The 24,039-nt window shown below is 41.6% G+C and overlaps 1 protein-coding gene across 2 annotated transcripts in view; it reads left to right on the top strand.

Moving 5' to 3' along the window:
- The first annotated feature begins 5,609 nt into the window (after nt 1–5,609).
- The window catches only part of LOC123732559 (low affinity immunoglobulin gamma Fc region receptor III), a 37,597-nt gene continuing 19,167 nt past the window's right edge, over nt 5,610–24,039 (top strand). For both annotated transcript variants that reach the window (XM_045711826.2, XM_045711825.2), the window contains exons 1-4: nt 5,610–5,659; nt 11,766–11,810; nt 16,677–16,952; nt 18,019–18,261. In XM_045711826.2, coding sequence (XP_045567782.1) covers nt 5,629–5,659; nt 11,766–11,810; nt 16,677–16,952; nt 18,019–18,261 — 595 coding nt within the window. In that variant the 5' untranslated portion in view covers nt 5,610–5,628. The remainder of the gene's footprint in view (nt 5,660–11,765; nt 11,811–16,676; nt 16,953–18,018; nt 18,262–24,039) is intronic.

The following is a 24,039-nucleotide window of genomic DNA, read 5'->3' as shown; positions in this document are numbered from 1 at the left end:
AGTATTATAAATATTCCTTTACCTTTGATGATCTTCATCAGAATGCACTCCCAGGAATCCCAGTTCCACAATAAATGTTGTTTTGTTCGATAAAGTCTATAATTTATGTCCAAAAACCTCCTTTTTGTTCGCGCAATTGGTCGAGTACTCCAAATGCGCTGTGCTCGCGCATTAATTTCAGACGAAAAGTCAACAAAAAGTTATATTTACCTTCGTAGAAACATGTCAAACGATGTATAGCGTCAATCTTTAGGGTGTTTTTAACATAAATCTTCCATAATATTCCAACCTGACGATAACAATGACTTCATAAATGAAAAGGTACTCAGGTCGCTCTCTCGGCTGCGCGTGTGACTAAGCTCGTGCCTTATTTTGGGATACCTGACTCCAGGACCTGTTATCTCTCTATATATACAGTAGAAGCATGAAACAACGTTCCAAAGACTGTTGACATCTAGTGGAAGCCGTAGGAAGTGCACAATGAACCCTAAGTCACTGTATGTTAGTTAGGCAATCACTTGAAAAAACTACAAGCCTCAGATTTCCCACTTCCTGGTTGGATTGTTCTCAGGTTTTTGCCTGCCATATGAGTTCTGTTATACTCACAGACATCATTAAAACAGTTTTAGAAACTTCAGAGTGTTTTCTATCCAAATCTACGAATAATATGCATATCCTACCTTCTGGGCCTGAATCGTAGGCAGTTTACTACGGGCATGCTTTTCATCCGGATGTCAAAATACTGCCCCCTACCCTAGAAAAGTTAAACCTGTTTTATGAATGCCTTTAGGAGGGTGCAAGGGATCCATGGCGGGTTGAGAGCACCCCCAACCTGAGCCCATCCAATAGGGGGTGCCCCTGGTCATTTTGGACGTTATCTTATTGACTGATGGACGCTGACTTGATGACTGACTTTTGTCCACTTGCAATAAGTTTAAACAGTAAAAAATCACCAAATTGACATGTTGAAATCAACACAACGAGCAATGGAGAGGAACCACTATCACTGCCCGGCCATCCCGAGTTCATCGGGCCAGTCAATTCCGCATTTCTGCAGTATTTTTGAGCATGTCAAATTTGTGATGGTAAATGCCCATTGAAACATATTGCAAATGGACAGCCGTGTGCCTGGTGATTGGAACAGGTTAGGAGCACATTTTTGAAATGGTTTTGAATGCCTTTAGGAGTGTGCAAGGGATCCATGGCTGGGTAGGGAGCACCCTCCACCTGTGCCCATCCAATAGGGTGCGACCCTGGTCATTTTGGATGTTTTTCAGAAAATTGTTAAAAAAGACAGAGTCCCACTTGCATGACAAATAGACCTTCTATGTTGATTCAGGGCTTAACATATTGATATATATAATTTGGGCAGTATAAGTGCCATTTGGACATGGTTTACTGACTTTTGACTTCGGCTTTTGAGTTCCAATGATATCATATTGCAAATGGACATAACATCCTGATTTGGCACTTTCAGTACTTTCATATTGCATTTGGACATTTCTATGGCATTTGGCAATGGTTCACTGACTTTTGACTTTGACTTTTGACTTCCTATGATATCATATTGCAAATTGACAAAACATATGCCTTACGGACAAGTAAAAAAAATCTGACAATAAAATATGACAAAGGTATGTTCATACAATTCTTATACATGTATAATTGACGAAAAAAATAAAAATAAAGAATTTCGAAAAACGGTCCATAAAGCACTTTTTTAGAGGGTGATACATTTTAGATTTTTATGCCATATGCCATTTCAATATGGTTTGCATGAACTGCCGTCCAATTGAGTGGTATTTGCGATTGTGTAAATGTTTTGTCCAATGGCAATATGTTCCCATTAATTTTTGTCCATTTCAGGGGGGTATTCCCTTACCTAAAATGTGATATGGCATACAAGTTTGTTAGTTTTTTATTTAATTTATTATTTATTTCACCTTTATTTAACCAGGTAGGCTAGTTGAGAACAAGTTCTAATTTACAAATGCAACCTGGTCAAGATAAAGCAAAGCAGTGCGACACAAACAACAACACAGAGTTACACATGGAATAAACAAGCGTACAGTCAATAACACAATAGAAAAAAAGAAAGTCTGTAAACAGTGGGTGCAAATGGCGTGAGGAGGTAAGGAAAAAATAGGCCATAGTAGCACGGAGTGGTCGGCAGAGCCGAGGGGTGAACCAGAGCCAGTCAGGGAGTCGAGTGAGGAACTCTATGAAAGATTCCGGAGAGAGGTGTTGGCATTGAGAGCGCTGCAGAGCGGGCGTGCTGAGGAGTGTGACACCAGTCCAGTGTCATATGTACCAGTTTCACGCATCTGGCCTCCAGTGCGCCTCCCCAGTTCGGTACGTCCTGTGTCTCCTCCATGCGCTCGCTCTAAGCAGCATGTCACCGTTCAGGCACCATGTTAGGCGGTGATACACATTGTGTCGCCAGTGCGCCTTCACAGCCCAGTGCGTCCTGTGCCAGCGCCCCGCACTTGCCGGGCTAAAGTGAGCATCCAGCCAGGACGGGTTGTGCCAGCTCTACGCTCCAGACCTCCAGTGTGCCTCCACGGCCCAGTATATCCTGTGCCAGCTCCGCGCACCCGGTCTCCAGTGCGTCTCACCAGCCCAGTACGACCTGTGCCTGCTCCACGCACCCAGTCTCCAGTGCGTCTCCCCAGCCTGGTACGCCCTGTGCCGGCTCCACGCACCAAGCCTCCAGTGGTGATCCATGGCCCGAAGCCTCCAGTGATGAACCATGGCCCGAAGCCTCCAGTGATGAGCCATGGCCCGAAGCCTGCAGTGATGATCCATGGCACAAAGCCTCCAGCTACGGTCTGCAGTCCAGAGCCTCCAGCAACGGTCCCCAGTCCGGAGCCTGCAGCGACGGTCCGGAGCCTGCAGCGACGGTTCCCAGTCCGGAGCCTGCAGCGACAGTCCCCAGTCCGGAGCCTGCAGCGACGGTCCCCAGTCCGGAGCCTCCAGCGAGGGCTCCCAGTCAGGAGCCTCCAGCAAGGCTTCCCAGGCCAGAGCCTCCGGCAACGATCGGTGGTTCGGTTCCTCCAGCAGTGATCTACGGTCCGGAGTCCGCGACGACGATCCACGGTCCGGAGTCCCCGGCAACGATCCCCGCACCAGAGGCGCCACCAAAGTGGGGGGAGCCTCAAGCGGAGCAGGGTCTGCGTCCCGCACCGGAGCCTCCACCGAGAGGAGATGCCCACCCGGACCCTCCCCTATAGGTTCAGGTTTGCGGCCAGAGTCCGCACCTTTGGGGGGGGGGGGGGTACTGTCACGCCCTGACATCTGGGATCTTGATTTTGTATAGCTGCTGTGTAGCTATACGTTCGTTTTGTATTTTGTTTGTTTTGTCGGTGTTCATTTTTAACTTCTTAGGGCTCAAATCCCGATATCGGGATTGGTTTGACAACAGCCAGTGAAAGTGCAGGGCGCCAAATTCAAAACAACAATAATCTCATAATTCAAATTTCTCAAACATACATGTATTATACACCATTTTAAAGTAAACTTCTCGGGAGTAGGGGCTAGAGAGTAGGGGCTAGAGTGTAGGGAGTAGGAACTAGAGAGTAGTGGCTAGAGAGTAGGGGCTAGAGAGTAGTGGCTAGAGAGTATGGGGCTAGAGAGTAGGGGCTAGAGAGTAGTGGCTAGAGAGTAGTGGCTAGAGTGTAGGGAGTAGTGGCTAGAGAGTAGAGAGTAGGGGCGAGAGAGTAGAGAGCATGGAGTAGAGAGTAGGGGCTAGAGAGTAGGGATTAGGTGCTAAAGGGTAGGGGCTAGAGAGTATGGAGGCTAGGATTTAGGGAGCACAGAGTAGGGGCCAGGGATTAGTGGAAAGAGAGTAGGGGCTAGAGAGTACATTTTAGTCATTTAGCAGACGCTCTTATCCAGAGCGACTTATAGTAGTGAAAGCATACATTATATTTCATGCATTTTTTTTTTTTTTGGACTGGCCCCCCGTGGGAAGCGAACCCACAACCCTGGCGTTGCACACACCATGCTGGCCATGCTGGCATTGCAAACACCATGCTCTACCAACTGAGCCACAGGGAAGACTATAGAGTAGAGAGTAGAGGTCAATCCTATCAGATCGACAGTTGTGACTGATAGTAGGGGTTAGAGGTCAATGCGCTCAGAATAATACAGTTTAATTAGGGATAGGCCCCTTTTTCTCCATTTCCTGTCTGAATGACGTGCCCAAAGTAAACTGCCTGTTGCTCATTCCCTGGCCAGGTTAAGCATATAACTGGTACCGTTGGAAAATATACAATTTGAAGTTTGTAGAAATGTTACAATTATGTATGGGAATACAATGGATATGGTAGGAGAAAATCCAAAGAAAAACCAACTGGAATTTTGTATCTTTTTTTTGAAATTATCATATTTTAAAATTGCTCCCTGGATGCAATTCCTATGGCTTCCACAGGGTGTCAGCAGTCTATGTTCAAAGTTTCATGTAACTTCAAAAACGAATAAGAAATAACAGTTTTAGAAGAAGGACACTGTCACGCACTGACCATAGAGAGCCCTTGGTTCTCTATGGTATAGTAGGTCAGGGCATGACTAGGGGGTGTTCTAGGTTTATTATTTCTATGTTGTGGTTGGTATTTCTATGTTGTGGTTGGAGGCAGCTAGTAATCGTTGCCTCTAATAGGGGATCATATTTAGGAAGCCATTTTCCCCACCTGTGTTTGTGGGATATTGTTTTGTGTTGTGCATATTGCACCACTCTTTTCACGTTTCTTTCTTTGTTTATTGTTTTGTTGAAGTTTCACTTTAAAATAAAAGATGTGGAACTACAAACACGCTGCGCCTTGGTCCGTCTATCATGAAGAATGTGACAGACACAGTCTTGGAAATTCGTGTTTGCACGCGCCTTGAAGAAATTACGCTAAAATTGGTTTCCTATTGAACATACTTGCTTCAGAAAGAAATATTGTAGTTTGATTACATTTTAGGGAGTAAATAGAAACATATTTTGACTTGTTGAAACAAAGTTTAGGGGTAGATTTTCGGATTCCTTTCTCTGCAAGTTGAACGAGTGGATTACTCAAATCGATGGTGCCAACTAAACTGACTTTTTGTAATATAAAGAAGGATTTTATCTACATAATGACACTAGATGTTATAGCTTATAGCCCTTTGGATGACAAATCAGGGGAAGATTTTCAAAAAGTGAATATTTAATCGTTATATGTGAATGTATGAAACCTGTGCCAGCGCCGTCCTCAAACAATCGCATGGTATTCTTTCACTGTAATAGCTACTGTAAATTGGACAGTGCAATTAGATTAACAAGAATTTAAGCTTTCAGCCGATATAAGACACTTATATGTACCTAAATGTTTAAAATCCATCATACTTATGATTATTTATTTGAATTGTGCGCCCTCCAGTTTCACCGGAAGTTGACAATGGACAATCCAGGGTCAGGGGCGGGAGGGTGGTAATGAAGAAATATACAATGGTAGAGGAAGTATAGACAAAATAATCTACTCTCTCTTCCTCTGTTTCATCACCTCGTCAGCAGGGCCTTGTGTGTGTGGTCAGAACAGGAAGGGGAAGGAGGAGGGTCTATAAGTCTATAACTGGAGATCACAGAGTCTCACTCAGCAGCAAGACAGAATGGAACTCACACCAGTCTGCTGGCAGCTCTGTAAGTACTCACTCTCACTTTAATATCTGTATAGTTTAATATCTGTATGTATATGTGTGGATTAATATCTGTATAGTTTAATATCTGTATAGTTTAATATCTGTATATACATGTGTGGATTAATATCTGTATAGTTTAATATCTGTATGTATATGTGTGGATTAATATCTGTATAGTTTAATATCTGTATGGTTTAATATCTGTATGGTTTAATTTCTGTTTGGTTTAATTTCTGTATAGTTTAATTTCTGTGTAGTTTCATTTCTGTGCAGTTTAATATCTAAGGGGTGCGTAACTGGCGGCAGGGAAGTCAGGCGCAGGAGAGCAAAACTGGGTAATCAACGGAGCAGTTTTATTCATAAAACCACCGGCATCCAGAACAACAAAACAATGGGTACAAAACCCGTCACGCACCAGAGAAAACGTGCACATGCACTTACAAAAAACAATTCCACACAAAGACATGGGGGGAACAGAGTTAAGTTAAATACACAACATGTAATGATGGAATTGAGACCAGGTGTGTGGGAAGACAAGACAAAACAAATGGAAAATTAAAAGTGGATTGATGATGGCTAGAAGACCGGCGACGCCGACCGCCGAACGCCAAACACCGCCCGAACAAGGAGAGGAACTGACTTCGGCGGAAGTCGTGACAATCCATATAATTTAATATCTGTGCGGTTTAATATCTATATAGTTTAATATCTATATAGTTTAATATCTATATAGGTTAATATCTATATAGTTTAATATCTATATAGTTTAATATCAATGTAGTTGTCATAAGCGTCGTAATGGACAGACCAAGGTGCAGCGGGTATAGTGCTCATCTTCTTTTACTTTACAAAAAATGACGAAACAGTTCCATAAGGCAACACAGGCTATACAGAAAACAACCACCCACAAAACCCAAAGGAATACAGGCTGCCTAAGTATGGCTTCCAATCAGAGACAACGAAAAACACCTGCCTCTGATTGGAAACCATACTCGGCCAAACATAGAAAAAGAAAACTAGAATAAACATAGAAATAGAAAATATAGAACAAAAATCCCCTAAACACACCCTGACCATACTACAATGACAAATGAACCCTTTTACTGGTCAGGACGTGACAGTAGTTTAATTTCTGTATAGATTAATTTCTGTGTGGTTTAATATCTATATAGTTTAATATCTGTATAATTTAATATAGATATATATATATATATATATATATAGATATTAAACTATATAGATATTAAACCACACAGAAATTAAACTATATAGATATTAAACTATATAGACAATAAACCATGCAGATATTAAACTATATATATATATAGTTTAATATCTGCATGGTTTATTGTCTATATAGTTTAATATCTATAAAAGTTTAATTTCTGTGTGGTTTAATATCTATATAGTTTAATATCTATATAGTTTAATATCTGTATGGTTAATTATCTGTATAGTTTAATATCTGTATGGTTAATTATCTATACAGTTTAATATCTAAATAGTTTAATATGTATATGGTTTAATATATGGTTTAACATCTATTTAGTTTAATATAGTTGAATAATAATTAATAATAATAATAACAATTAATTTAATATAGTTTAATATCTAAATGGTTTAATATCTATATAGTTTAATATCTGTGTGGATTAATATCTATATAGTTTAATTTCTGTGAGGTTTAATATCTGTATAGTTTAATATCTGTATGGTTAATTATCTGTATAGTTTAATATGTGTATGGATAATTATCTATACAGTTTAATATCGAAATAGTTTAATATCTGTATGGTTTAATATCTGTGTGGTTTAATATCTATATAGTTTAATATCTGTTTGGTTTAGTGTCTGTATGGTTTAAAATCTATGTAGTTTAATATATGTATAGTTTTATCTGTATCGTTTAATATCTACGTAGTTGATTATCTATATGGTTTAATATCTATGTGGTTTAATATCTGTATGATTTATTACATGTATTTTGTAATCCACAAAACATTAAAAACACCTGCTGTTGTACCACAATACACATTAAAATTCATTGAACACATTAAACTTCACATTCTACACAATGAAAAACACATTATTATACACAATAAATGAAATGCAAAACACAATCATAAAAAGTGATCCTATCCACCTATCCATCTGAATGACCGAGAGACACCAATTCCTTCAATTTTAAACTGTATTGTAGATTATTCCACAACACGGCGCAAGGAAAGCAAAGGCTGATCTACCTAACTCTCTGGACACTAAAGGCTGATCTACCTAACTCTCTAGACACTAAAGGCTGATCTACCTAAATCTCTAGACACTAAAGGCTGAGCTACCTAACTCTCTAGACACCAGAAACTAAAGGCTGATCTACCTAACTCTCTAGACACTAAAGGCTGATCTTCCTAACTCTCTAGACACTAAAGGAGTCTCCACCTAACTCTCTAGACACTAAAGGAGTCTCCACCTAACTCTCTAGACACTAAAGGAGTCTCCACCTAACTCTCTAGACACCAGAAACTAAAGGCTGATCTTCCTAACTCTCTAGACACTAAAGGTGTCTCCACCTAACTCTCTAGACACCAGAAACTAAAGGCTGATCTTCCTAACTCTCTAGACACTAAAGGAGTCTCCACCAAACTCTCTAGAAACTAAAGGAATCTTCACCTAACACTCTAGACACTAAAGGAGTCTCCACCAAACTCTCTAGAAACTAAAGGAGTCTCCACCTAACTCTCTAGACACTAAAGGAGTCTCCACCTAACTCTCTAGACACTAAAGGAATCTTCACCTAACTCTCTAGACACTAAAGGAATCTTCACCTAACTCTCTAGACACTAAAGGAGTCTCCACCTAACTCTCTAGACACTAAAGGAGTCTCCACCTAACTCTCTAGACACCAGAAACTAAAGGCTGATCTTCCTAACTCTCTAGACACTAAAGGCTGATCTACCTAACTCTCTAGACACTAAAGGAGTCTCCACCAAACTCTCTAGACACTAAAGGAGTCTCCACCTAACTCTCTAGACACTAAAGGAGTCTCCACCAAACTCTCTAGAAACTAAAGGAATCTTCACCTAACTCTCTAGACACTAAAGGAGTCTCCACCTAACTCTCTAGACACTAAAGGAGTCTCCACCAAACTCTCTAGACACTAAAGGAGTCTCCACCAAACTCTCTAGAAACTAAAGGAGTCTCCACCTAACTCTCTAGACACTAAAGGAGTCTCCACCTAACTCTCTAGACACTAAAGGAGTCTCCACCTAACTCTCTAGATACTAAAGGAGTCTCCATAGTTAACCAACCCTGTGAACGGGATTGATAACTTGATAACATTAATGTTAGGTCATTTGGAAGTTTGTGGGGCAGGGCTTTGTAAACAGAAAGAGCGTGATGATGTGATCTACATGACTTCAAAGGTCCAGTCCACCAATGATGAGTAGTAAAACTGTCTCCTGTGACAAAATGAAGGGCTTTATGAAAAACAGCTTCTAGGGGTTTAACATTAGAGGCATCTGCGCTTTGATAAATAGTATCACCATAATCAACAACAGGTAGACAGGTTGATAAATAGTATAACCATAACAACAGGTAGAAAGGTTGATAAATAGTATCACCATAACAACAACAGGTAGAAAGGTTGATAAATAGTATCACCATAACAACAGGTAGAAAGGTTGATAAATAGTATAACCATAACAACAGGTAGAAAGGTTGATAAATAGTATAACCATAACCATCACCATAAGGTCAGCAGGGGGGGTAATGGGACTGTAGTCTTGTCTCAGCCAGGTCAGCAGTCGGGGCAATTGTGTACATAATAGTATCATCTGTACACAACATGGCCTAAAAGTATGTGGACACCCCTTCATATTAGTGTATTTGGCTATTTCAGCCACACACGTTGCTGACAGGTGTGTAAAATTGAGCACACTGTCATGCAATCTCCATAGACAAACATTGGCAGTAGAATGGCCTTACTGAAGAGCTCGGTGACTTTCAACGTGGCACCGTCATAGGATGCCACCGTTCCATCAAGTCAGTTCATCAAATTTCTGCCCTGCTAGAGCTGCCCCGGTCAAGTATAAGTGCTGTTATTGTGAAGTGGTAACGTCTTGGAGCAACAACGGCTCAGCCACAAAGTGGTAGGCCACACAAGCTCAAAGAACGGGGCCGCCGAGTGCTGTAGCGCGTAAAAATCGCCTGTCCTCGGTTGCAACACTCCACAAAGCAAGTCCTGCTGGCTCTATCTTATCTTGATTATTGTCCAGTCAAATGGTCAAGTGCTGCAAAAAAATAACTAGTTAAACTGCAGCTGGCCCAGAACAGAGCGGCATGTTTTGCTCTTCATTATAATCAGAGGGCTGACATAAATACTATGCTGCCAGTCTCTCTTGGATAAGAGTTGAGGAGAGACTGACTGCATCACTTCTTCTTTTTATAAGAAACATGAATGTGATGAAAATCCCAAATTGCTTGCTTTGTCAACTTACACACAGCTCTGACACACACACTTACCCCACCAGACATGCCACCAGGGGTCTTTTCACAGTCCACAGGTCCAGAACAAATTCAAGGGAAACGTACGGTATTATAGAGAGCCATGAGTGCATGGAACTCCCTTCCATCTAATATACAGTATTATAGAGAGACATGAACTCCCTTCCATCTAATATACAGTATTATAGAGAGCCATGAACTCCCTTCCATCTAATATACAGTATTATAGAGAGCCATGAACTCCCTTCCATCTAATATACAGTATTATAGAGAGCCATGAACTCCCTTCCATCTAATATACAGTATTATAGAGAGACATGAACTCCCTTCCATCTAATATACAGTATTATAGAGAGCCATGAACTCCCTTCCATCTAATATACAGTATTATAGAGAGCCATGAACTCCCTTCCATCTAATATACAGTATTATAGAGAGACATGAACTCCCTTCCATCTAATATACAGTATTATAGAGAGACATGAACTCCCTTCCATCTAATATACAGTATTATACAGTCATGAACTCCCTTCCATCTAATATACAGTATTATAGAGAGACATGAACTCCCTTCCATCTAATATACAGTATTATACAGTCATGAACTCCCTTCCATCTAATATACAGTATTATAGAGAGACATGAACTCCCTTCCATCTAATATACAGTATTATAGAGAGCCATGAACTCCCTTCCATCTAATATACAGTATTATAGAGAGCCATGAACTCCCTTCCATCTAATATACAGTATTATAGAGAGACATGAACTCCCTTCCATCTAATATACAGTATTATACAGTCATGAACTCCCTTCCATCTAATATACAGAGCCATGAACTCCCTTCCATCTAATATACAGAGCCATGAACTCCCTTCCATCTTATATAGCGCAAGTGAAACCTGGTTTCAAAAAAACAAAAATGCCAAGGCAAAGGGTGGCTACTTTGAAGAATCTAAAATATTAAATATATTTTGATTTGTGTAACACTTCTTTGGTTATTACATGATTCCATATGTGTTATTTCATAGTTTTGATGTCTTCACTATTATTCCACAATGTAGAAAATAGTAAAAAATAAAGAAAAACCCTTGAATGAGTAGGTGTGTCCAAACTTTTGACTGGAACTGTACGTGGAACAGCTCAGTGTTTACATCATGTACCATAGTGATAGTTCTCTCTGTGTGTTTCAGTGTTTACATCATGTACCACAGTGATAGTTCTCTCTGTGTGTTTCAGTGTTTACATCATGTACCATAGTGATAGTTCTCTCTGTGTGTTTCAGTGTTTACATCATGTACCACAGTGATAGTTCTCTCTGTGTGTTTCAGTGTTTACATCATGTACCATAGTGATAGTTCTCTCTGTGTGTTTCAGTGTTTACATCATGTACCATAGTGATAGTTCTCTCTGTGTGTTTCAGTGTTTACATCATGTACCATAGTGATAGTTCTCTCTGTGTGTTTCAGTGTTTACATCATGTACCATAGTGATAGTTCTCTCTGTGTGTTACAGTGTTTACATCATGTACCATAGTGATCGTTCTCTCTGTGTGTTTCAGTGTTTACATCATGTACCATAGTGATAGTTCTCTCTGTGTGTTTCAGTGCTGTTGAGTACACTGGTATACTGTAGCCTCGGACAAGGTGGAGGTGAGTACATTTATCTATATTCATCACCTGTTCTATAATAGTAACATTTATCTATATTCATCACCTGTTCTATAATAGTAACATTTCTCTATATTCATCACCTGCTCTATAATAGTAACATTTATCTATATTCATCACCTGTTCTATAATAGTATCATTTATCTATATTCATCACCTGTTCTATAATAGTAACATTTATCTATATTCATCACCTGTTCTATAATAGTAACATTTATCTATATTCATCACCTGTTCTATAATAGTAACATTTCTCTATATTCATCACCTGTTCTATAATAGTAACATTTATCTATATTCATCACCTGTTCTATAATAGTAACATTTCTCTATATTCATCACCTGTTCTATAATAGTAACATTTATCTATATTCATCACCTGTTCTATAATAGTAACATTTATCTATATTCATCACCTGTTCTATAATAGTAACATTTATCTATATTCATCACCTGTTCTATAATAGTAACATTTCTCTATATTCATCACCTGTTCTATAATAGTAACATTTATCTATATTCATCACCTGTTCTATAATAGTAACATCTCTCTATATTCATCACCTGTTCTATAATAGTAACATTTATCTATATTCATCACCTGTTCTATAATAGTAACATTTATCTATATTCATCACCTGTTCTATAATAGTAACATTTATCTATATTCATCACCTGTTCTATAATAGTAACATTTATCTATATTCATCACCTGTTCTATAATAGTAACATTTCTGTATATTCATCACCTGTTCTATAATAGTATCATTTCTTCCTGGTCTCTTCATTGGTTCTTCATGTCTCCAGTCCTTATTCTCTTAGTATAGAAGGTTCCATAATGGATCTCCACCTGTTCTAGCTGCTCTCACCTGCAACACATCACAGGGTAGAAAGTGATACTCTGTGATGTGAGATACAGACTCATATAGCTACATAATGACTATAACTCCATACAGACTCATATAGCTACATAATGACTATAACTCCATACAGACTCATATAGCTACATAATGACTATAACTCCATACAGACTCATATAGCTACATAATGACTATAACTCCAACCCTGGGGTTAATAGCTCCAATCCAACCCTGGGGTTAATAGCTGCAATCCAACCCTGGGGTTAATAGCTGTAATCCAACCCTGGGGTTAATAGCTGCAATCCAACCCTGGGGTTAATAGCTGCAATCCAACCCTGGGGTTAATAGCTGCAATCCAACCCTGGGGTTAATAGCTGTAATCCAACCCTGGGGTTAATAGCTGCAATCCAACCCTGGGATTAATAGCTGCAATCCAACCCTGGGGTTAATAGCTGCAATCCAACCCTGGGATTAATAGCTGCAATCCAACCCTGGGGTGGGTTATCGTAAATCAGGTCTGCAGAACTACAATAGAGAGACTGTCACTTCTCTCTCCTCCCTCCCTCCCTCCCTCCCTCCCTCCCTCCCTCCCCCTCCCTCCCTCCCTCCCTCCCTCCCTCCCTCCCTCCCTCCCTCCCTCCATTCTGTCTCTCTCTCACTATTTATCTTTCTCCCGCTCTCTCCACTCTACCCTCCATCCCTCTCTCTATCTCTCTCTCTCCCACTCTCTCTCTCTCCACTCTCTCCACTCTCTCCACTCTCTCCTCTCTCCATCCAGTCTCTCTCTCTCTATTTATCTTTCTCCCACTCTCTCCACTCTACCCCCCCTCCTGTTTCTCTCTCTATTTCTCTCTCTTCCTCTCTCCATATCAATTCAATTCAATTCAAGGGGCTTTATTGTCATGGGAAACACATGTTAACATTGCCAAAGTAAGTGAGGTAGATAATATACAAAAGTGAAATAAACAATAAAAATGAACAGTAAAAACTCACAGAAGTTCCAAAAGAATAAAGACATTTCAAATGTCATATTATGTATATATACAGTGTTGTAACAATGTACAAATGGTTAAAGTACAAAAGGGAAATTAAAAAAGCATAAATATGGGTTATATTTACAATGGTGTTTGTTCTTCACTGGTTGCCCTTTTCTTGTGACAACAGGTCACAAATCTTGCTGCTGTGGTGGAACACTGTGGTATTTCACCCAGTAGATATGGGAGTTTATCAAAATTGGGTTTGTTTTCGAATTCTTTGTGGATCTGTGTAATCTGAGGGAAATATGTGTCTCTAATATGGTCGTACATATGGCATACATCTTTCTATCTCTCTCTATTTCTCTCGCTTTCTCTCTCTCTCTCTGCCCCTGTGTATGTTGACCTGTTTAAAGGTCTTACTCACGTTGGCTACGGAGAGCGACAACACACAGTCGTCCGGAACAGCTGATGCTCTCTTGCATTTGTGAATGTTGACCTGTCTGAAGGTATGATAACATGTAATCTACAAGGGCTCATGACATGGTGGGAGCTATGGATATTGTCATTTAGAGCGTTTATTTGCAGAAAATGACAACTGGTCAAAATAACAAAAAAGATGCAGTGTTGTCAGACCTCGAATAAAGCAAAGAAAATAAGTTCATATTAATTTTTAAACAACACAATACTAATGTTTTAACTTAGGAAGAGAGAACCCTGATTTCCCTCATCAGCTTTCATGCGTCTTGGCATACTCTCCACCAGTCTTCCAAATTGACGTTGAGTATGCTGGTCCTGGCGTTTAAATTCAAGCAGCTCGGCTTTGTTTGATGTCTTGTGACCGTCCATCTTCATCTTGATCACATTCCAGAGGTTTTCAATGGGGTTCAGGTCTGGAGATTGGGCTGGCCATGACAGGGTCTTGATCTGGTGGTCCTCCAGCTACAATGGGGTTCAGGTCTGGAGATTGGGCTGGCCATGACAGGGTCTTGATCTGGTGGTCCTCCATCCACACCTTGATTGACCTGGCTGTGTGGCATGGAGCATTGTCCTGCTGGAAAAAAACTATCCTCAGAGTTGGGGAACATTGTCACTATCAGGTATGAAAGACCCAGATGCAGACCACGTCGTAATAAACACTAGTTTAATGATCCAATAGGGGCAGGCAATACACAGGTCAAGACTGGGTAATCAGAGGTGGGGCAACGGTACCGGACGACGGGCAGGTTTCAGGGTCAGGGTATGCAGAGGTCGGTAATCCAGAGGGGGGCAAAGGTACAGGTCTGCAGGCAGAGTGGTCAGGCAGGCGGGCTCAGAGTCAGGACAGGCAAGGGTCAAAACCAGGAAGGCGAGAAAAAGAGAGACTGGGAAAAGGAGCTGAAACACAAAATGGTGGTTGACTTGACAAACAAGACGAACTGGCAACAGACAAACAGAGAACACGTATAAATACACAGGGGATAATGGGGAAGATGGGCGGGGAGGGGGGTGGAAACAATCACAAAGACAGGTGAAACAGATCAGGGTGTGACAGTCAGAGCAGAAGGAAGCACGTTTTCTTCCAGAACAACCTTGTACGTGGCTTGATTCATGCATCCTTCACGAAGACAAATCTGCCCGATTCCAGCCTTGCTGAAACACCCCCCTGACCACCACCGATCCTCCACCAAATTTCACAGTGTGCGACCTGGAGAGGCCTACAAGCCACAATGTGTGCATTGATATGTAGGTTACGTGTGCCTTTAAAAAAAAAAAATATTGAGCCCATATACTAACCCTACCTACCCCTACACTAACCTACCTCTACACTAACCCTACCTACCCTACACTAACCCTACCTACCCCTACACTAACCTACCTCTACACTAACCCTACCTACCCCTACACTAACCTACCTCTACACTAACCCTACCTACCCCTACACTAACCTACCTCTACACTAACCCTACCTACCCCTACACTAACCTACCTCTACACTAACCCTACCTACCCCTACACTAACCTACCTCTACACTAACCCTACCTACCCCTACACTAACCTACCTCTACACTAACCCTACCTACCCCTACACTAACCTACCTCTACACTAACCCTACCTACCCCTACACTAACCTACCTCTACACTAACCCTACCTACCCCTACACTAACCTACCTCTACACTAACCCTACCTACCCCTACACTAACCTACCTCTACACTAACCCTACCTACCCCTACACTAACCTACCTCTACACTAACCCTACCTACCTTACACTAACCCTACCTACCCCTACACTAACCCTACCTACCCTACACTAACCCTACCTACCCTACACTAACCCTACCTACCCTACACTAACCCTACCTACCCCTACACTAACCCTATCTACCCTACACTAACCCTACCTACCCTACACTAACCCTACTAACCCTACCTAATCTACACTAACCCTACCTACCCCTACACTAACCCTACCTACCCCTACACTAACCCTACCTATCCTACACTAACCCTACCTACCCCTACACTAACCCTAACTACCCTACACTAACCCTACCTAATCTACACTATCCCTACCTACCCTACACTAACCCTACCTAATCTACACTAACCCTACCTACACTAATATATATAGAATAGCCAGGTTAAACAGCTAGAGAATAGCCTCTCTCTGCTGTGTTTCAGCATCTCTGTTAGAATATAAAGCCTTGTCTCCAGATCTCAGGATAGTGTCCTACCCTCATCACCAGGTTAAACAGCTAGAGAATAGACTCTCTCTGCTCTGTTTCAGCATCTCTGTTAGAATATAAAGCCTTGTCTCAGGATACTATCCTACCCTCATCACCAGGTTAAACAGCTAGAGAATAGCCTCTCTCTGCTGTGTTTCAGTATCTCTGTTCCAATACAGGCTCTACTGCTCTTGAGGGCCTTATTTAATAATTTACTTTAGACAATGCAACTCTCTCACTCTCTTTCTCTCTCTATCCCTCTGTCTGTCTTTCTCTCTCTCTGTCTCTCTGTCTCTTTCTCAGATCTCTCTCTTCCAGCCTCTCTGAGTGTCAGTCCTGACAGATCTCAGTTCTTTGAATATGAGTCTGTCTCTCTGAGCTGTGAGGTTCAGGGGAACTCTGCTAGATGGAGAGTGGTGAGGAACACAGAGAGAGGAATCCTTTCAGATTGTAATACTGACTGGGGAAAACCACAAGGGTCTTCATGCATCGTGTCACTAATACCATCAGACAGTGGAGTGTACTGGTGTGAGTCTGGGTCTGGAGAACACAGCAATGCTGTCAACATCACAGTACCTGGTATGTCCACAAACACCATCTACTAACATTATAGTGTTTAGTGGTTCATCTGGTTTCAGAGAGCTGATGTTATGTTTATATATGATGTTTATATATTATATACAGCTGGAGCTGTGATCCTGGAGAGACCTGTTTATATATGATGTTTATATATTATATACAGCTGGAGCTGTGATCCTGGAGAGACCTGTTTATATATGATGTTTATATATTATATACAGCTGGAGCTGTGATCCTGGAGAGACCTGTTTATATATTATATACAGCTGGTGCTATGATCCTGGAGAGACCTGTTTAAATATGATGTTTATATATTATATACAGCTGGAGCTGTGATCCTGGAGAGACCTGTTTATATATGATGTTTATATATTATATACAGCTGGTGCTGTGATCCTGGAGAGACCTGTTTATATATGATGTTTATATATTATATACAGCTGGAGCTGTGATCCTGGAGAGACCTGTTTATATATTATATACAGCTGGTGCTATGATCCTGGAGAGACCTGTTTAAATATGATGTTTATATATTATATACAGCTGGAGCTGTGATCCTGGAGAGACCTGTTTATATATGATGTTTATATATTATATACAGCTGGTGCTGTGATCCTGGAGAGACCTGTTTATATATGATGTTTATATATTATATACAGCTGGAGCTGTGATCCTGGAGAGACCTGTTTATATATGATGTTTATATATTATATACAGCTGGAGCTGTGATCCTGGAGAGACCTGTTTATATATGATGTTTATATATTATATACAGCTGGAGCTGTGATCCTGGAGAGACCTGTTTATATATGATGTTTATATATTATATACAGCTGGAGCTGTGATCCTGGAGAGACCTGTTTATATATGATGTTTATATATTATATACAGCTGCTGCTGTGATCCTGGAGAGACCTGTTTTATATATGATGTTTATATATTATATACAGCTGGTGCTGTGATCCTGGAGAGACCTGTTTATATATGATGTTTATATATTATATACAGCTGGAGCTGTGATCCTGGAGAGACCTGTTTATATATGATGTTTATATATTATATACAGCTGGAGCTGTGATCCTGGAGAGCCCTGCCCTTCCTGTGACTGAGGGAGATTCTGTGACTCTGCGCTGCAGATATCAGGGAACTCCCTCTGACCTCACAGCTAATTTCTACAAAGATGGATCCCTCATCAGGACTGAGACTACAGGAGAGATGACCATCCCTGCAGTATCCAAGTCAGATGAAGGACTCTACAAGTGTACCAACTCTGAAGGAGAATCACCAGACAGCTGGATGACAGTGACATGTGAGGAGAGAGGTACCTTATTTATATAAGATACAACATTTAACCCTTTTCCATTTCAATATAGTATGATACACTACACGACCACAAGCATGAGAACAAATCAGACAGAAGAAAAAAGCATGGAAAGATCGTACCTCATCAACTTACCTTGAACTCTTCAATTTCATCTTCCTAGAACAGTGAAGCGTGGAGGGCAAGGAGTGGATGGAGAGAGAAAGAGAGACAAGTTCAGACAGGATTGACCACCAAGATGAGCCAGTTTACCAGAGGCCGACCGAGAGAAAGAGAGAAGAGGGAAAGAGAGACACATTGATAAGAACACCAGACCCAGAAGTGAGGCTACACTGGTGACATGGCAACATGAAAATTCTAATGAACACTGTGTGGTTTCTCCAGAACACTGTGTGGTTTCTCCAGAACACTGTGTGGTTTCTCCAGAACACTGTGTGGTTTCTCCAGAACACTGTGTGGTTTCTCCAGAACACTGTGTGGTTTCTCCAGAACACTGTGTGGTTTCTCCAGAACACTGTGTGGTTTCTCCTGAACACTGTGTGGTTTCTCCAGAACACTGTGTGGTTTCTCCAGAACACTGTGTGGTTTCTCCTGAACACTGTGTGGTTTCTCCTGAACACTGTGTGGTTTCTCCAGAACACTGTGTGGTTTCTCCTGAACACTGTGTGGTTTCTCCAGAACACTGTGTGGTTTCTCCAGAACACTGTGTGGTTTCTCCTGAACACTGTGTGGTTTCTCCTGAACACTGTGTGGTTTCTCCAGAACACTGTGTGGTTTCTCCAGAACACTGTGTGGTTTCTCCAGAACACTGTGTGGTTTCTCCAGAACACTGTGTGGTTTCTCCAGAACACTGTGTGGTTTCTCCAGAACACTGTGTGGTTTCTCCAGAACACTGTGTGGTTTCTCCTGAACACTGTGTGGTTTCTCCTGAACACTGTGTGGTTTCTCCTGAACACTGTGTGGTTTCTCCAGAACACTGTGTGGTTTCTCCAGAACACTGTGTGGTTTCTCCAGAACACTGTGTGGTTTCTCCAGAACACTGTGTGGTTTCTCCTGAACACTGTGTGGTTTCTCCTGAACACTGTGTGGTTTCTCCAGAACACTGTGTGGTTTCTCCAGAACACTGTGTGGTTTCTCCAGAACACTGTGTGGTTTCTCCTGAACACTGTGTGGTTTCTCCAGAACACTGTGTGGTTTCTCCAGAACACTGTGTGGTTTCTCCAGAACACTGTGTGGTTTCTCCAGAACACTGTGTGGTTTCTCCAGAACACTGTGTGGTTTCTCCTGAACACTGTGTGGTTTCTCCTGAACACTGTGTGGTTTCTCCAGAACACTGTGTGGTTTCTCCTGAACACTGTGTGGTTTCTCCTGAACACTGTGTGGTTTCTCCAGAACACTGTGTGGTTTCTCCTGAACACTGTGTGGTTTCTCCTGAACACTGTGTGGTTTCTCCAGAACACTGTGTGGTTTCTCCTGAACACTGTGTGGTTTCACATGACCACTGTGTGGTTTCTCCAGAACACTGTGTGGTTTCTCCTGAACACTGTGTGGTTTCTCCAGAACACTGTGTGGTTTCTCCAGAACACTGTGTGGTTTCTCCAGAACACTGTGTGGTTTCTCCAGAACACTGTGTGGTTTCTCCAGAACACTGTGTGGTTTCTCCTGAACACTGTGTGGTTTCTCCTGAACACTGTGTGGTTTCTCCAGAACACTGTGTGGTTTCTCCAGAACACTGTGTGGTTTCTCCTGAACACTGTGTGGTTTCTCCTGAACACTGTGTGGTTTCTCCTGAACACTGTGTGGTTTCTCCAGAACACTGTGTGGTTTCTCCAGAACACTGTGTGGTTTCTCCAGAACACTGTGTGGTTTCTCCAGAACACTGTGTGGTTTCTCCTGAACACTGTGTGGTTTCTCCAGAACACTGTGTGGTTTCTCCAGAACACTGTGTGGTTTCTCCAGAACACTGTGTGGTTTCTCCAGAACACTGTGTGGTTTCTCCAGAACACTGTGTGGTTTCTCCAGAACACTGTGTGGTTTCTCCTGAACACTGTGTGGTTTCTCCAGAACACTGTGTGGTTTCTCCAGAACACTGTGTGGTTTCTCCAGAACACTGTGTGGTTTCTCCAGAACACTGTGTGGTTTCTCCAGAACACTGTGTGGTTTCTCCAGAACACTGTGTGGTTTCTCCAGAACACTGTGTGGTTTCTCCTGAACACTGTGTGGTTTCTCCAGAACACTGTGTGGTTTCTCCAGAACACTGTGTGGTTTCTCCAGAACACTGTGTGGTTTCTCCTGAACACTGTGTGGTTTCTCCTGAACACTGTGTGGTTTCACATGACCACTGTGTGGTTTCTCCAGAACACTGTGTGGTTTCTCCTGAACACTGTGTGGTTTCTCCAGAACACTGTGTGGTTTCTCCAGAACACTGTGTGGTTTCTCCTGAACACTGTGTGGTTTCTCCAGAACACTGTGTGGTTTCTCCTGAACACTGTGTGGTTTCACATGACCACTGTGTGGTTTCTCCTGAACATTGGGGGGTTTCTCAAAAAAGAAGAAGCTGGTAATATCAACAATCTACCTGTGGACAACCATGGACAATCTACAGTGATGTGATTGGTCCTGAAGGGAATGATGGTAGTATTCTACAGGATGTGATTGGTCCTGAAGGGGATGGTGGTAGTATTCTACAGTGATGTGATTGGTCCTGAAGGGGATGGTGGTAGTATTCTACAGTGATGTGATTGGTCCTGAAGGGGATGGTGGTAGTATTCTACAGGATGTGATTGGTCCTGAAGGGGATGGTGGTAGTATTCTACAGTGATGTGATTGGTCCTGAAGGGGATGGTGGTAGTATTCTACAGTGATGTGATTGGTCCTGAAGGGGATGATGGTAGTATTCTACAGGATGTGATTGGTCCTGAAGGGGATGGTGGTAGTATTCTACAGTGATGTGATTGGTCCTGAAGGGCATGGTGGTAGTATTCTACAGGATGTGATTGGTCCTGAAGGGGATGGTGATAGTATTCTATAGTGATGTGATTGGTCCTGAAGGGGATGATGGTAGTATTCTACAGGATGTGATTGGTCCTGAAGGGGATGGTGGTAGTATTCTACAGTGATGTGATTGGTCCTGAAGGGGATGGTGGTAGTATTCTACAGGATGTGATTGGTCCTGAAGGGGATGGTGGTAGTATTCTACAGGATGTGATTGGTCCTGAAGGGGATGGTGGTAGTATGCTACAGTGATGTGATTGGTCCTGAAGGGGATGGTGGTAGTATTCTACAGGATGTGATTGGTCCTGAAGGGAATGGTGGTAGTATGCTACAGTGATGTGATTGGTCCTGAAGGGGATGGTGGTAGTATTCTACAGGATGTGATTGGTCCTGAAGGGGATGGTGGTAGTATGCTACAGTGATGTGATTGGTCCTGAAGGGGATGGTGGTAGTATGCTACAGTGATGTGATTGGTCCTGAAGGGGATGGTGGTAGTATTCTACAGTGATGTGATTGGTCCTGAAGGGGATGGTGGTAGTATTCTACAGGATGTGATTGGTCCTGAAGGGGATGGTGGTAGTATGCTACAGTGATGTGATTGGTCCTGAAGGGGATGGTGGTAGTATTCTACAGGATGTGATTGGTCCTGAAGGGGATGGTGGTAGTATTCTACAGTGATGTGATTGGTCCTGAAGGGGATGGTGGTAGTATTCTACAGGATGTGATTGGTCCTGAAGGGAATGGTGGTAGTATTCTACAGTGATGTGATTGGTCCTGAAGGGGATGGTGGTAGTATTCTACAGGATGTGATTGGTCCTGAAGGGGATGGTGGTAGTATTCTACAGTGATGTGATTGGTCCTGAAGGGGATGGTGGTAGTATTCTACAGTGATGTGATTGGTCCTGAAGGGGATGGTGGTAGTATTCTACAGGATGTGATTGGTCCTGAAGGGGATGGTGGTAGTATTCTGGGTTTTCCGTGTTTCTCCTGATGTTTCCTGGTTCTGAACATGATTGCTGGGCCATGTTGACAGAGGACATACGACCCACGTGGGTCATCCGCAGCTTCTCAAAGTTCACCATCTACTTCATAGTTGTTCCCTGGGGAAAGACAAGAGAGGCTGTTAGTTAGAACAGATTGATTAACTTCTCAGGGCTACGTTAGTAGACCCACCCACGGTTCACACTATTCAACAACCAGTGAAATATCAATGACAGATTTCAAAAAAGCTTCACGGGGAAAGCACACTTTGCAATAATCTGAGTACGGCGCTCAGAAAAATACATCAGGCAATACAGATACCCGCCATTTTGGAGTCATCTAAAATCATAAATAACATTATAAATATTCACTTACCTTTGATGATCTTCATCAGAAGGCACTTCCAGGAATCCCAGGTCCACAACAAATGTTGTTTTGTTCGATAAAGTCCATAATTTATGTCTAAATACCTCCTTGTTGTTTGTGCGTTCAGTAAGCTACTCCAAATGTAGGAAGTGCGCCAAAAATTTCACGATGAAAAGTCAAAAAAGTTATATTTACCTTCGTAGAAACATGTCAAACGTTGTATAGCATCAATCTTTAGGGCCTTTTTAACATAAATATTAAATAATCGTAACGGCTGTCTGTGGAAAGAGTAGACAGCGGAGTTAGTGTTCATCTTGAGTTTTAATAAACGTAAGAACACTATACAACAAAACAAGAAAACCAACAACCAAACAGTCCTGTCGGGTTCAAAACACTAAACAGAAACAATCCCCCACAAAACCCAAAGGAAAAACAGGCTCCTTATGTGTGACTCCCAATCAGCAACAACGAACTACAGCTGTGCCTGATTGGGAGCCACACACGGCCCAAAACAAAGAAATACAAAAACATAGAAAAATGAACATAGAACGCCCACCCAATGTAACACCCTGGCCTAACCAAAATAAAGAACAAAAAACCCTCTCTATGGCCAGGGCGTTACAATAATATTCCAACAGGATGATTCCAATGTCTTGAAAAACGTTATGGAACACAGCTACCTCATCATGTGAATGCGCGCCACTAAACTCATGTCATTTTCTGAGTCACCAACTTCCCGGCCTTCTTGCTTGCTCTCTGTTCACTGCAAAAGCCTGAAACAAGGTTCATCTAGTGGAAGCCTTAGGAAGTGCAAAAGTGAACCCTAAGTCACTGTGTGTTAGATAGGCAATGACTTGACTACAAGCATCAGATTTCCCACTTCCTGGTTGGATTTTTCTCAGGTTTTGGCCTGCCATATGAGTTCTGTTATACTCACAGACATCATTCAAACAGTTTCAGAAAGTTCAGAGTGTTCTCTATCCAAATCTACTAATAATATGCAAATATTTTACTCTGGGCCCGAGTATTAGGCAGTTTACTCTGGGCACGCTTTTCATCCGAAAATGAAAATACTGCCCCCTATACCTTATAAAGTTAAGATATACTGTATTTGTATTGTCTAATATTTTGGTCTTTGGTGAAGAAATTATTTATGTTTATATATTATATACTGCTGGAGCTGTGATCCTGGAGAGACCTGTTTATATATTATATACAGCTGGTGCTGTGATCCTGGAGAGACTTGTCTATATATGATGTTTATATATTATATACAGCTGGAGCTGTGATCCTGGAGTGACCTGTTTTATATATGATGTTTATATATTATATACAGCTGGAGCTGTGATCCTGGAGAGACCTGTTTATATATGATGTTTATATATTATATACAGCTGGTGCTGTGATCCTGGAGAGACCTGTCTA

Source organism: Salmo salar, chromosome 18, assembly GCF_965601325.2.
Source record: "Salmo salar chromosome 18, fSalSal1, whole genome shotgun sequence".
NCBI classification, from domain to species: domain Eukaryota; kingdom Metazoa; phylum Chordata; class Actinopteri; order Salmoniformes; family Salmonidae; genus Salmo; species Salmo salar.
The sequence above is the reverse complement of the archived record's forward strand: the minus strand, read 5'-3'. Positions and strand labels throughout refer to the sequence as shown.